The sequence below is a fragment of the Hemiscyllium ocellatum genome, chromosome 42 (assembly GCF_020745735.1).
Source record: "Hemiscyllium ocellatum isolate sHemOce1 chromosome 42, sHemOce1.pat.X.cur, whole genome shotgun sequence".
Lineage (NCBI taxonomy): Eukaryota > Metazoa > Chordata > Chondrichthyes > Orectolobiformes > Hemiscylliidae > Hemiscyllium > Hemiscyllium ocellatum.
Genome location: NC_083442.1, coordinates 11124890 through 11140716, shown reverse-complemented (window position 1 = coordinate 11140716; position 15827 = coordinate 11124890). Strand labels below are relative to the sequence as shown.

General features: G+C 46.8%; 1 protein-coding gene across 1 annotated transcript; it reads left to right on the top strand.

Annotated features, from left to right (window-relative positions):
• The first annotated feature begins 11391 nt into the window (after nucleotides 1-11391).
• On the top strand, nucleotides 11392-14445 carry LOC132834825 (hydroxylysine kinase-like). The gene is made up of 4 exons (XM_060853888.1): nucleotides 11392-11728; nucleotides 11932-12071; nucleotides 13201-13384; nucleotides 13884-14445. Exons 1-4 carry the CDS (start codon nucleotides 11392-11394, stop codon nucleotides 14351-14353), a joined length of 1131 nt encoding a protein of 376 aa, XP_060709871.1. The 3' UTR covers nucleotides 14354-14445.
• The last annotated feature ends 1382 nt before the right edge of the window (nucleotides 14446-15827 follow it).

The following is a 15827-nucleotide window of genomic DNA, read 5'->3' as shown; positions in this document are numbered from 1 at the left end:
TGGGGCAGGAGCGATAGGTGGAAGGAGGTTAAGGTGAGGGTGATAGGCCGGAGTGGGGGGTGGGGGCAGAGAGGTCAGGAAGAAGACTGCAGGTTAGGAAGGTGGTGCTGAGTTCGAGGGTTGGGACTGAGACAAGGTGGGGGGAGGGGAAATGAGGAAACTGGAGAAATCTGAGTTCATCTCTTGTGGTTGGAGGGTTCCTTGGCGGAAGATGAGGCGCTCTTCCTCTAGCCGTCGTGTTGCTATGGTCTGGTGATGGAGGAGTCCAAGGACCTGCATGTCCTTGGTGGGGTGGGAGGGGAGTTGAAGTGTTGAGCCACGTGATGGTTGGGTTGGTTGGTCCAGGTATCCCAGAGGTGTTCTCTAAAACGTTCCCTTGGGGCCTTGGAGGGGAATAAGGGGGGAGGTGTGGGCGCAAGTTTTGCATTTCTTACGGTTGCAGGGGAAGGTGCCGGGAGTGGAGGTTGGCTTGGTGGGGGGTGTGGACCTGACAAGGGAGTCACAGGGGGAGTGGTCTTTTCGGAACGTTGATAGGGGAGAGAAGGGAAATATAACCTTGCAGCCTCCACGATCGCCGCCCAGACAACCGCCTCCACGATTGCCAGGAAGACCATCGCCAACAGATTCACAGCGTCCGCGGGCTGCACGGCTATCGGGAACAATACCTTTTCTGCCATCGCCACAGCCACTACCACCCCCTGGGTTGCCGTCGCCGCAGCCACTTCTGCCCCTAGAGACATCACTCACATTCACAATGACCATGCCGCATGCGTCTCCACCCCCACGCCGATCTCCGTCACCACGCCTAACCCCACCCCTATGCCAATCTCCGTCCGCACGCCTAACTTTGCCCCCACGCAGATCTCCATCCCCACCCCAATTCCCGCCCCCACGCCTAACCATGCCCCCACTCCCAGCACCAGCACCACACCAGGTCCTAGCTCCCAGCCTTACCGTGTTTTCACCATGCCTCCAGAACTACCCCTCTCTGAGGATGAAAGATCAGTCCTCGGCAGAGGCCTCACCTTCATTCCCCTATGCTCTCGGATTAACGAGTTCAACACGGGGCGAGACATCGAACAATTCTTCATTCGCCACCTTCATCTCTGCGCCTACTTCTTCAACCAGGATTCTCGCCCACTCTCGGACAACCCCTACTCCCGCCTCCAACATACCCCATCCACCCCGTGCTGGCCTCTTACCTGCCCTCAATCTCTTCATAGCCAACTGCCGCCGCGACATTAACTGCCTCAACTTCTCCACCCCTCTCACCCACTCCAACCTCTCACCCTCACAACGTGCAGTCCTCCACTCCCTCCGTTCCAACCCAACCTCACTATTAAACCGGCAGACAAGGGAAGTGCGGTAGTAGTTTGGCGCACCGACCTTTACATCGCTGAGGCTAAACGCCAGCTCGCGGACACCTCTTCCTACTGCCCCCTTGACCATGACCCCACCTCCCACCACCAAACCATCATCTCCCAGACCATCCATAACCTCATCACCTCAGGGGATCTCCCATCCACTACCTCCAACCTCATAGTCCCACAACCCCGCACCACCCGTTTCTACCTCCTGCCCAAAATCCACAAACCTGACTGCCTTGGCCGACCCATTGTCTCAACCTGCTCCTGCCCCACCGATCTCATCTCTGCATACCTCGACACGGTCTTCCAGTCCCTGTACACTTCCATCCCCTATCACAAAGGTCTCAAAGCCTTTTGCTTCTTCCTTTCCCACCGTACCAACCAGTACCCTTCCACTGACACCCTCCTTTGACTGACTGAACTGGTCCTCACTCTGAACAACTTCTCTTTCCAATCCTCCCACTTCCTCCAAGCCAAATGAGTAGCCATGGGCACCCGCATGGGCCCCAGCTATGCCTGCGTCTTCATAGGATATGCGGAACAGTCCATCTTCGCAGCTACACTGGCACCACCCCCCACCTTTTCCTCCGCTACATCGATGACTGTATCGGCGCTGCCTCGTGCTCCCACGAGGAGGTTGAAATTTCATCCACTTTACCAATACCTTCCACCCCGACATCAAATTTACCTGGACCGTCTCAGACTCCTCCCTCCCCTTCCTAGATCTCTCCATTTCTATCTAGGGCGACAGAATAAACACTGACATTTACTATAAACCGACCAACTCCCACAGCTACCTAGACTACACCTCCTCCCACCCTGCCCCCTGTAGAAATGCCATCCCAGATTCCCAATTTCTTCGTCTCTGCCGCATCTACTCCCAGGAGGACCAGATCCAATACCGTACAATCCAAATGGCCTCCTTCTTCAAAGACCGCAGTTTCCCCCCAAGATGTAATCGACGATGCCCTCCACCGCATGTCCTCCACTTCCTGCTCCTCCGCCCTTGAGCCCCGCCCCTCAAATCGCCACCAGGACAGAACCCCACTGGTCCTCACCTACCACCCCACCAACCTCCATATATATCGTATCATCCGTCGTCATTTCCGCCACCTCCAAAAGGACCCTACCACCAAGGATATATTTCCCTCCCCTCCCCTATCAGCGTTCCGAAAAGACCACTCCCTCTGTGACTCCCTCGTCAGGTCCACACCCCCCACCAACCCAACCTCCACTCCCAGCACCTATCCTTGCAACCGCAAGAAATGCAAAACTTGCGCCTACACCTCCCCCCTCACTTCCCTCCAAGGCCCCAAGGATCCTTCCATATCCATCACAAATTCACCTGCACCTCAACACTCATCATTTACTGCATCAGCTGCACCCGATGTGGCCTTCTCTATATTGGGGAGACAGGTCGCCTACTTGCGAAATGTTTCAGAGAACACCTCTGGGACACTCGGACCAACAAACCCAACCACCCCATTGCTCAACACTTCAACTCCCCCTCCCACCCCACCAAGGACATGCAGGTCCTTGGACTCCTCCATCACCAGACCATAGCAACACGACGGCTGGAAGAAGAGTGCCTCATCTTCCGCCTCGGAACCCTCCACCCACAAGGGATGAACTCAGACTTCTCCAGTTTCCTAATTTCCCCTTCCCCCATCTTGTCTCAGTCCCAACCCTTGAACTCAGCACCACCTTCCTAACCTGCAATCTTTTTCCTGACCTCACCGCCCCTACCTCCACTCTGGCCTATCACCCTCACCTTAACCTCTTTCCACCTATCACATTTTCAACACCCCTCCCTCAGCCCCTCCTCCCTACCTTTTATCTTAGCCTGCTTGGCACACTTTCCTCATTCCTCAAGAAGGGCTCATGCCTGAAATGTTGATTCTCCTGCTCCTTGGATGCTGCCTGACCTGCTGCTCTTTTCCAGCAACACATTTTCAGCAAAGTTAAAAATCACACAACATCAGGTTATAGTCCACCAGGTTTATTTAAATTACAAACTTTCGTAGCGCTGCTCCTTCGCCTTCAAGTTCCTGTATTTCCAGTTTATAAACTGAAACCTTTGTGTGTAACTTTGTATTTAACTCTCAAAGTGTCTGATTCCCTTGAAATTGAATGTGTGGCTCCCGCAACGGTCGGGTCTGTGTGAGTTGTCAGGAACAGTAATCAATAGCTTTCATTAAACCCGTTTAAGTGAATATTCAAACCGTTTCTCCCATTCTGTCCTTTCCTATTCTCTTCTCCCTGCATTTCTTATTCTTCCTTTCCCCATGACCTTTCAATCAGTCTCTAAGACATTGCTGACCCACTGTTCACTTGTCTTGTACTTTGCCGGATGTGATTTCTTTGGCAGTAGGTCTGGGTGATACAGACTGGGGAAAGTGGTGTTTTATCTCCTTCACAGACTCCTCAATGTTTGCAGTTTTACAAATAATTTCTCGGTGGTGCAGAAGGTAACATTGTTAAAAGGGTAAAGGTCAGCTTGCTCTCATTCAGACACAAGAAACAAACTTGATAACAGGGAACACCAATTTATACAGCATGAGAACAGACTGCCCATGGGTTGGGCTGGAGTTGATAACAAGGTGCAACAAGATCAGTTCTCAGTTCCTGACATGGCCTGTGCATTCTGGTCAGAGTACTGCTATGGGAAGACAGTAGCAATTGACAGTTTTCATGACCTTTTCATTACCAATGTAAAAGGTACAATGCATGCACGAATTCCTGTTACTGACATAAATCAGACTCCAATGTGTTAATATATGGAGCTATCAGCACACATCACACTGGGAACACTAAAGATCATCTTAAATTGATATTTGGTGTAATTCTCAGCATAGTTCAGTCCATTTAATCAATGATGTCCAACAGAATCACATCTAAAGGTGGACATACTGTTTGGAGACTTGCAGCTCAGGCTGGTAGAGCACAGTTGGTCAGCTGTCTGCTGCAAATGGTCAACTGGATGTGTTGTTCTCCACAGTCCAACACACAACCTACATACCTGGCATCACATTGCCACTTAAACTCACATATCATTTGCTTGATAGTAGCGTGCTGTTTGAGCAGAAAACCACTTGTGTCTACTACTCAGTGGCAGAGCGAGACTGGTAGTTTCACCTGTAGACCACTTATAGTCTTAGTGAATGTAAAGGAATCCTTCATTGTGTATGGGGAAAACTCCTCTGGAACTGATTGAAACAGCTCACAGAGCCATTTGACTAATTCAGTGCAGAGTCAGTCATTGCGAGAATAGGATGGAAGGGGCATCGCGTCTGTGCACCTTGGGTTGCACGTACACACACAGACGCAGTGAGCTGAGAGGATGGTCACGTATATTGGCAGCTCCTTTTGGTATTAATTTGGAACCAGCATTGAGCACACTGTGCATCTTGTACCACAAGTTATTTCTACATTAACAAGATGCTGTTGTCCAGCCAATATTTTGCAAGCCACACAAAGATGTAGTGAAATATTTAAGTGCCAGTGTGATGCCAGGTATTGTGGACCATTGACTTCAATGAATGTCAGGTTGGTAGATTGCCTTTATCTTCTGGATATTTAGTATAAGGCCCATTCTCTCATGTGTCCATGAATGTGTTGATGTTGGTTGGAGCTCAGCCTTTGAGTGCAAGCATCATCTGTGTAGTGCAGTCGATGACAGAGGTTGAGGCGGTCTTGCTTTGGGTTTGGAGCAACACAAGTTGAACAGTTTCCTACCCATCCTGCAGAGAAGTTCCACTCCAACAGGATGCTTAATGGATATGGAGTGTAGTGTTACAGCAAGGATGATGCAGAAGAGTCTCAATGTGATGACACAGCCTTGCTGACTCCAGTTTTGGGTGGGCTAATGGGTAGCATGGTGGCTCAGTGATTAGCAATTGGGCAACTGAAAATGGACAATAAATGTTGGCATACATTGGCACAAAATTGCCTGTAGTGACCAGGGATGTGGAGGCGAGGTGGCCAGCCATGGGAAATGTGAGGTTACAGGGATAGGGTTGGGGGGTGGGGGGAGATGTTCTGTGTGGGATGCTCTTCAGAGGGGAGTGTAACCTCAGTGGGTTGAATGGCCTCCTTCCACACTGTAGGGATTCCATGATTCTGTGTCTGAATCTCTTTTTTAATTCACTTGAAGGACCCACTGTGGCCTCTCTGAACAACCAGAACTACTTCAAGGGCTGGAGAGGCCAGAAATCATGGCCGCTCATCTGTGACCCACAAATAAAGTCCCACATCCTGAGATCCTGCCAGGATCTCCTCCTGTCGCTCTCCTTCCTGGTGGGGAGTTGCCTCCAAGCCAGCTGACAACCTACAGTCCACCAACTGTTTACCTTCAAAATCTGAGATGCTTGCACATGTGGGAAAGAGCAAAATCTGTGGGGGGTGGGGGGAGCACTAGCCTGACCAGGGTTGTTTGTAGGGAGGGGCAGTGACCTGACTAGGGCACTTTGTAGGGAGGGTCAATGGCCTGACCAGGGCACTTTGTAGGGAGGGGCAGTGGGCTGACCAGGGCACTTTGTAGGGAGGGGCAGTTACCTGACCAGGGCACTTTGTAGAGAGGGGCAGTGGGCTGACCAGGGCACTTGGGTATATGATGCCCGAGTCTTGATTTTCCTTGCACTTAGTCACGTTGACTATCCTTAATTAATCTTTGCCTCTCCAAATATGTAAATCATATCTTTCAGAATCACCTCTAACAACTTACTCATCACCGATATCAGATTCCCAGGTCGAAAGTTTTCAGGCTTCTCCTTACAGCCTTTCATAAACAACTTACCCACACTCCACCCCCCAGTACTTCACTTGTGTTACAAATATTATTCCTGGAGAATTACCTCCCTCACGTCCGACAATCTCCGGGATACACTTGATCAGGTCCTGGAAATGTATCTCCCTTTATGTTTTCTAAGATCTCTCGCACTTCCTCTTCAGTAATATGAACTGTTTTCTCCAGCCTGAATTCTCTCGCCTCCATTTCTTTCTCAACTGTAAAAACTGATGCAAAATCTTAATTTAACATCTCTCGCATCTCATGAGGTTCAATACAAAGACAACCTTCGGTGATCTTTCAGGGGTCCTACTCTCTCTCTGGAGCTTGCTGTCTTGCTCTTAATGTATTTGTAGAATCTTTATGGATTACCTTTAACCTTATCTGCCAACACTATCCCCTCTTTGTCTTCCTAATTCCCTTCTTAATAATGCCCTTACACTCCTTATACTTTTTAGGAGATTCAGTTGATCCCAGTTGTTTATGTCTATTATATGATTTTTTTTATTCTTAACTCGAACTTCAATATCTTTATTCATCAATTTTCCCTAATTTTGCCCGCTTTGACTTTCACTCCATAATGCCTCTGAACTCTCACTATCACATGTTTGAAGGCCTCCTACCTGTCAGTTGTCCTTTTACATGCTAACAGTCTACTCCAATCAAATTGTGGGCGGCACAGTGGCACAGTGGTTAGCACTACTGCCTCACAGTGCCAGGGACCAGGGTTCAATTCCCACCTCAGGCAACTCTCTATTTGGAGTTTGCGTATTCTCCCTGTGTCTGCATGGGTTTGTTCCAGTTTCCTCCCGCAATCCAAATATGTGCAGGTTAGGTGAATTGGCCATGCTGAATTGCCCGTAGGGTTTGGTGTGGACTTTTTGGGCCAGTTTCCACACTGTAAGTAATCTTAAAAAAAACTTTTGAAAGTTCTAGTTCCATACTCTTAAAATTTCCCTTACTCCAAATAAGAATTTTAACTTTCATGAACGATGTATCCTTTTCTATGATATGTTAAAACAGATTTTGCTACATCTTCACAAGTCCGTGGTGAGACCACACTTGGAATATTGTGTCCAGTTCTGGTTGCCCTACTATAGGAAAGACACAGAGACTTTGGAGAGGGTGCAAAGAAGGTTTACCAGGATGCTGCCTGGACTGGAGAGCAGGTATGAAAAAAGGTTGAATAAGCTCAGACTATTCTCTCTGAAGCGAAGGAGGAAGAGAGGTGACCTGATTGAGGTATACAAGGTAATGAGTGGAATAGATAGAGTCGATAGCCAGAGACTTTTTCCCAGGACAGGTTTGACTGGTACGAGGAGTCATAGTGTTGAGGAAAGTATAAAGGAGACATCAGAAGTAGGTTCTTTACGCAGAGAGTTGTGAATGCATGGAATGCGTTGCCAGCTGTGGTGGTGGAAGCAGAGTCATTGGGGACATTTAAGTGATTGCTGGACATGCACATAGACAGCAGTGAGTGAGGGGTGCGCAGGTTAAGTTACTATATTCCACATTAGTATTAAACCTCGGTACAACATCGTGGGCCAAAGGGCCTGTTCTGTGCTGTATTTTTCTACATTCTATGTTCTATGTTCTAATATGTGGCACAGATAAAGATCACCTTCTCCAGCCTGCATCAGCCACATCTCATCCCCAAAAAGGCAAAGTACAAGACAAGGGAGTTGAAGTGACTCAGTGATGCGGTACCAAATAGTCTCTGTCGTAAAACATCGAGAATGATGGAGAAACTCAACAGGTACAGCAGCATTTATGGAGACAGAAAAAGAATTAACATTTCGAGACCAATATGACTCTTCTTCAGAATAGAACTTTTGCTAAAATTAATTTTACTTTTTCTGACAGTTCACTCAAACTCAAGGGGAAGAATACTGAGATTTTGTGAATAAGGTTTTGTGAAGAGTAGATCGTGCCTCACAAACCTGATTCAGTTCTTTGAGAAGGGACCAAACAGATGGATGAGGGTAAAGTGGTAGATGTTGTGTATATGGATTTCAGTAAGGCGTTTGATAAGGTTCCCCCGACACAGCATACAGAGGCATGGGATTGAGGGTGATTTAGCGGTTTGGATCAGAAATTGGCTCCCTGAAAGAAATGTTCAACCAGGAGTTCAGTTCCTAGTGGCCCACCACTATTTATCATTTTCATAAATGACCTGGATGTGGGCGTAGAAGGATAGGTTAGTAAGTTTGTGTATGACGCTAAGGTTGCTGGAGGGTGTGGATAAAGGATGTTGCAGGTTACAGAGGGACATAGAAAAGCTATAGAGCTAAGCTGAGAGATGACAAATAGAGTTTAATGCAGGACAGTGTGAGGTGATTCACTTTGGAAGGACAAACAGGAATAAAGAGTACTGGGCTATTGGTAAAATTCTTGGTAGTGTAAATGAGCAGAGAGATCTTGGTGTCCATGTATATAAATCCTTGAAAGTTGCCACCCAGTTTGATAGGGTTGTTAAGAAGGCATATGGTGTGTTAGCTTTTATTACTAGAGGGATGAGGTCATGCTGCTGCTGTACAAAACTCTGATGCAGCTACACTTGGAGTGTTGCGTACAGTTCTGGTCTCTGCGTTATAGGATGTGGAAGCTTTGGAAAGGGTTAGAGGAGGTTGACCAGGATGTTGTCTGGTGTGGAGGGAAGGTCTTATGAAGCAAGGTTGAGGGACTTGAGGCTCTTTTCATTGGAGAGAAGAAGGTTGAGAGGTGACTTAATTGAGACATATAAGATAATCAGAAGGTTAGATAGGGTGGACAGTAAGAGCCTTTTTCCTCGGATGGTAATGGCTAGCACAAGAAGACGTGGCTTGAAATTGAGGGCTGATAGATACAAGACAGGTGTCAGAGGTAGTTTGTTTACTCAGAAAGTAATAGGGACATGGAACGCGCTGCCCGTAACAGTAGTAGACTCGTCATTGTGGACGGCAGAGTGGCACAGTGGTTAGCATTCCTGCCTCACAGTGCCCCGAGACCCGTGTTCAATTCCCGCCTCAGGCGACTGACTGTGTGGAGTTTGCACGTTCTCCCTGTGTCTGCGTGGGTTTCCTCTGGGTGCTCCGATTTCCTCCCACAGTCCAAAAACGTGCAGGTTAGGTGAATTGGCCATGCTAAGTTGCCTGTAGTGTTAGGTGCAGGGGTAAATGTAGGGGAATGGGTCTGGGTGGGTTGCACTTAGGCGGGTCAGTGTGGACTTGTTGGGCCGAAGGGCCTGTTTTCATACTGCAAGTAATCTAATCTTAAAAAAAAACTATATGGCTGAGAAAAGAATAGTGTGAGATAGATAGGCTTCAGATTGGTGTATAACATCGAGGGTCGAAGGGCCTGTACTGTGTTGTAATGTTCTATGATCCATGGACAGCAGATGCTGGGATTGTACTGAAAACAAAAATGTTGGTGATCACATCAGCTCAGGCTGCATCCACAGAGGAAAAGCAGGTAATATTTCAAGTCTAGATGACTCCTCAGAACTGAAGTGAATTTTGGAGGGGGCAGCATTTATGCAATAGTGGGTGGGGGATGTTGGAGGGCTGGTGGAGAAAGGGTATTGATAGTTCAGATTAAATGGTCAGAATGTGAGAACAGCAGAACAATGGTGTGTCTAACTACCAGACTGGAAAGAATAGAGTCCCATTGGAGTGGGGACGAGGAGAGAATACAGAGAATGTGACAAGCAAAGCAAAAAGAAAGGAATGAATGGGAGTGAGTTCAGAATTTGAAGGTGTTCAACTCCATATTGAGCCGAGAAGTTTGTAAAATGCCAATTTGAAGATGAGATGTTGTTCTTCCAGTTTGTGCTGAGATTTGTTGGGACACTGCAGCATGCCAAGGACAGACAGGTGGACATGTCATCAGAAAACCTTGTTAAAATGATCAGCTACAGGAAGTTTGGGGTGATGCTTGCACACAGACCAGAGATGTTCTGCAAAGCGGACAACCAGCCTGTATTTGGTTTCTCCAACGTAGAGTAGGCTACGTTGGGTGCAGCGAATAAAGTACATAAGATTGGAGGAGGTACAGGGGAAGTACCTCGCCTGGAAAGACAGATTAGGCCTTTGGATGGTGAGCAGGGAGGAGGTGATGGGGAAGGTATCACAACTTCTGTGGTTATATGGGAAGGTGCCATGAGAGGGGCGGGGTGTGTGGTGCAGTGATCAAGGAACAGACTAGAGTGTCCCAGAGGGAACAACTGCATGAAATTGTGGGGATGAGGTGAACATGTGATTGATGGTGGCATTTTGCTGGAGTTGTCTGAAATGGCAGAGAATGATCCATTGAATGCGGAGGCTGGTGGGATGAAAGATGGAGATAAGGGGGGTCCAATCATGCTGTTGAGAGCGATGGGAAAGGGTGAGGGCAGAAGCATGTGATAGGCCAGATCCGTTTGGGGCCCTGTCAATCACAGTTGGCGGGAAACCATGGCACTGGAAGGAGGAAGCCATGTCAGCAGGGCTGTTTTGAATGATGCCATCAGCTGAACGGATATGACATAATTCTTTGAAACTTGTATCACAGATAGACAGGCTGATTCAGAAGGTATTTCACATACTTGCCTTCATTGCTCAGACCTTTGAGTACAGGAGTTGGGATGTCAGGTTGTGGCTGTACAGGATATTGGTGAGGCCTCTTCTGGAGTACTGTATGTCGGCCTAATCACCCAGCTACAGAAAGGATATTATTAAACTGGAGAGGGTTCAGAAAAAATTTATCAGGATGTTGCTAGGAATGGAGGGTTTGAGATATAAAAATAGACTGGAAAGACTGGGACTACTTTCACCGGAGTGTAGGAGGTTGAGGGGTAACTTTATTGAGGTTTATAAAATTATGAGGGGCATAGATAAGGTGACCAACAAGGATCTTTTGCCCATGGGTGGGGTAGTTCAAAACCTGGGGACATATATTTAAGGTGAGTGGAGGAAGATGTAAAAATGACCTGAGGGGTAAGGTTTTTGTACAGAGAGTGGTTCATGTGTAAAATGACCTACCAGAGAAAGATATTTGCATAAGTTCATGAATGGGAAACATTTGGAGGGATATGGGCCAAGTGCAGGCAGATGGGACTAGTTCAGTTTGGGAACATGGTTGGCGTGGACCGAAGGGTCTCTTTCTGTGCTGTGTGATGTGATGACGTTGCAGCGACTGTGAATGACTGAGTTAAGAATCAGTTACATTCATTGGTAAAACCGTCCCTTATTTATTCAGCTTTGTTATTTTGATGTTTCTCAGATGTCTTCCTCAGAGAAACCTGTTCTCATCAAACCCTCGCTGACTGAGGCCCAGGCTGTCGAGTTGGTCGAGCGGTTGTACGGTCTGAAGGTCTCCAGTGTCCAACCAATGCCTAGTTACGATGACCAGAACTTCCACATCCTGGTGTCTGAGGACCAGGTGACCAGAGATCCCAGTCAGAGCTACGTCCTCAAGGTGATGAACACTGGTGACAGTGAGGATGCTGATTTAATTGAAGCACAAACACAAGCCATGATATTTTTGAGTGAGAAAGGATTTCCTTCACCCACACCAATCCCAACCATTGATGGCAAGATTATGTCGTTGGAGACGATTGGTCAGTATCAGTTATTGATGGCTGGGTTCAGCTTCCAGTTGGCCAGGTCACAGACCCAATGTTTGAAATTTTCCTTTACATAAATGTACGCACTTCAAATAAGTCCTTGTCAATGATATAATTAATGAGAAATCAGTTTCTTTCATTCAATTTCTGACACGCAACACTAGTTAACAAAAATGCTGTGCTCTTATCTCTTACAGGCTGTGGAGTCCAATCGAAGGCCCACATGGTCCGGTTACTGACCTACCTCCCTGGACGTCCATTGTCTGAAATGCCTATAGGGCCTCAGATCTTGTACAAAGCTGGTCAAACCCTTGCACGAATGAATGAAGTGCTTGCAGTAAGTTGGGGTGTTTTGCCTTCACTGTTGTCTATATAAAGGATTGTGAATGAGACTGAGGGAAGCTGTGACACAGATCAATCTGTTGGTGTTGTTTCGATCAATATTCCCTCCATTTGAAACAGATCAGAGCTGCTTTGAAACATTTTTAGCCTAACAGTATAAAATCCATTATGAAAGGGTTCTTTAAAGATTTTCTTCATTCGATATCGTCTATTTGAAATATCAAGTCCACAGAGAGACTGACTTACCTAATTCTGCATCTGGGGACGTTTAAATTGCAACAAATTTATGGAATGTTTTTATAAAAAAGACAGTAAATTTCCAAAAATTTCACCCAAGGACCATTTCCTTCTAGTTCAGGGCCCTGATTGGTGATTACATCCTGAACCAGGACAATAAGATCTTCATGTAAGCTGCTTGAAACTGTCCTCTAATACAGAGAATGACAGAGGAAGAAAGGATCACTAATAGACTCTGGCCCATTGGGAGACATTGGCAATGTGATCCAGTTCCTGATTGTCATTCATTAATGATACATGTGATAAAACACCAGGATGGTAATTCATATCTTTACAGCAACCGTGGTTCGTTAAATCCCCAGTACATGCTGTCCCTTCTCCCTCATTCTTATCTCATCCCATTCTTTCTTGCCCAATCCCCAGAAACTCCTCTCAGTATTCCTATAGTTTCTCCATAATGTACTCCCAATCTTGCCCTTTCCTCTCAATGATACCCACCCTCCCAGGCTGCACTCACCCTGAGCTATCTCGGGCTCCAGTCAACATCTCACCAGAGCAGATTCAACTCAAAGCAGCGCTAATCAAATAGCTGTTCCAGAAAAGTTAGCTCTCTTTTTGGAGGGGCTGGGAGTACTGTGTGTTTTCAAGAGCATGTGAACAGACACAGCTTCGAGTTTTAATCCAGACAGAGAAACCAGGAAACAGCCTGGAAATGGATCCTGGTCATCTTGGTGCTCCATTTGAGATACACAAAACAAATCGGTTGGGTATACATCATTCACAAATTTTCCTGGTTTTTGTTATTGAGAGATTCCAGGGATGGATTGTGATCTGACAGCTTGCTGGATGTATTGGGTGGAGAGGTAATAGATTTCTCTCATTGGCAGGAATTCCAGCATCCTTTCCGGAAGAGTCTGCAGCGTCCGGATTTCCTCTGGAAACTCTCAAACATTCACTTGCTGAACAAGTATCTTTATGTAGTGGGAGAGGGAAGGGATCGCCAAATTATAGAGCAAATTATTCAGCAATTCCAGGAAGAGATCATTCCAAATCTCTGCAAGTTGCGTCAAAGTAAGTGGTTATCCCTCTTAGTCCAGAAACTACAGGGTGCGAACAGGTTTTGGCACAAAACCTGTGGAATTAGTGTTCTTGAAATATTTTACTCTGTTAATGGTTCTATTGAGATGTCGGTTGTTGGTGTTCCATGTACCTGGAATCTTGACCGATTTAAACAGAGTAGAATCCAGGTCAATCTACAAATGTCCAAATTCACCTCTTCTTCCCTACATTGCCCTAAAACATGGGTTCTCTGTGACCTCTGACCCAGTGTCCTATTGCAATCTCAGGAGTTAAAGTTCCAATACGTTTACAGCTGACCTCCAGTGGCATTGCTCACAGTGAGGCAGGTCCTAGAGAAGGTGACAGTGACTGTGTGACTCAGCAAGTCTGATACCGTAACAATTAGGTGCGGTGTAACAAAATCATTAACAGACTGTAATGTTAGATTGTCATTGAAATCTTCTTGTCAGTGATGGATGATAAAACATTGCAATGTTTGTTTTTTTCCCAGGCTTGAATCACGGAGACTTTAGTCACACCAACATTCTAGTCCAACCCGTTCACCCCTCAGCTAACCACTCCAACCCAACTGAGCTGCAGCAGGAACTGGACATCTCTGGGTTACTGGACTTTGGTTGCATGAATTATGGTTATTATGTCTTTGATGTGGCCATATCCATAATGTATCTGATGCTGGGGAGTAACGATCCCATTGGCGCAGGGGGCCATGTCCTCTCGGGCTTTGAGAGTGTGATCCCGTTACTCCCTGAGGAGCAAGACGCCATTTTCCTGCTGGTTCTTTGCAGGTTTTCTCAGTCACTGGTTATGGGGAGATACAATACTCTGCTTTACCCTGAAAATGCAGAGTACCTTCTGAGCACTGGGAGAGCTGGCTGGAAGTGTCTCCACCAACTGTGGTCACTGGGGAAAGAGGCAGTGGGAAAGATTTGGTTTGAGGCAGGCAAGTTCCAAAGCACTTGAAGCAGACCCTGTTTCAGTGTAGTCCCAGGCACATTGGCTTCCAGGAGAACAAGGACATCTCGATGAAGATTATTAGATTAGATTAGATTAGATTCCCTACAGTATGGAAACAGGCTCTTCAGCCCAACAAGTCCATACCGATCCTCCGAAGAGTAACCTAGCCAGACCCAGTCCCCTGCCCTATATTTACCCCTGACTAATGCACCAAACACTATGGGCAATTTAGCATGACCAATTCATTTGGGCTGCACATCTTTGGATTGAGGGAGGAAACCGGAGCACCCGGAGGAAACCCACACGGACCCACCCACCCACAGACACGGGGAGAATGTGCAAGCTCCACACAGACAGTTGGCCGAGCTAGGAATTGAACCCAGGTCTCTGGCACTGTGAGGCAGCAGTGCTAACCACTGAGCCACCGTACCGCCCCTAACTGCTGGAACCTGGAATTGTATTAATACTTTAAGCTCCTAATCATTAAGGTATACTAAACTTTGTTTTAACCGGTTCCGTATGTTTTAGTTTTGGTTTACTCATTTGTGGGATGTGGGTGTTACTGGCTGGGCCAGCATTAATTAACCATCCCTCGTTACCCTTGAGAAGGTGGTGGGGAGCTGCCTTCTTGAACCGCTGCAGTCCACCTGCTGTGGGGTTGACCCACAATCCCTTTTTGAATTGAATTCCAGGATTTTGACCCAGTGACAGTGAAGGAATGGCGCTATATATTTCCAAGTCAGGATGGTAAGTGGATCGGTGGGGAATGTATAGATGGTGGTATTCCCATATATGTGCTGCCCTTGTCCTTCTCAATGGTAGCGGTCATGAGTTTGGAAGGTGCTGTCTGAGGATCTTTGATAAATTTCTTGTGAATTGTACACACTGCTGCAACTGAGCATCAGTGGGTAGAGGGAGTTGATGCTTCTGGATGTAGTGCCAACCAAGCCCATGAACCAGCACTCTCAATAAATCGGCAAGAATCATATACCTCAAACCTGCGAAGTTTACTGTATTATCATTATCTCAGAGCAGTCAGGTGAGGATGCTGTACATTCTATTTAATGCAAAGTTGCATTAATATTTTAGTGATGTATGTTGTAAGTGTAACAGTGATGTGTATTCCCCATGCATTACATTTCTATTACTTCGTGTGTGTTGATTATGTGAATCCCGTGGTCAACCGGAATATTTTATCAACCAGTACATTCCAGGTCCCATTGGTGCCGGTTAATAAAAAGTTCGCTGCATATTTTGTAAAAGAAAACCTGTTGCTGTGATGTGAGTATTGTTGGCTGGCCCAGCATTTATTGCCCACCGTGCCAAGCTGGGAGAAAGTTGGGGTGAGCTGTTTTCTTGAAACACTGATGAGGCCAGTCCAGTCCAGTTTCTTGAGATTGTACATCATCAGACAGCTCTGGGGTGAAGAGGTATTCGATCAGGATCTGATTTTACAGACAGCAGCCAAACTGAGGAGCAC

Bases quoted from the DNA above. Each gene is read 5' to 3' on its own strand.
- LOC132834825 (XM_060853888.1), top strand. From the start codon at position 11,392: ATGTCTTCCTCAGAGAAACCTGTTCTCATCAAACCCTCGCTGACTGAG. The intron at 11,729-11,931 runs GTCAGTATCAGT...TATCTCTTACAG, and splicing joins TATGTCGTTGGAGACGATTG to GCTGTGGAGTCCAATCGAAG. The intron at 13,385-13,883 runs GTAAGTGGTTAT...TTTTTTTCCCAG, and splicing joins TCTCTGCAAGTTGCGTCAAA to GCTTGAATCACGGAGACTTT.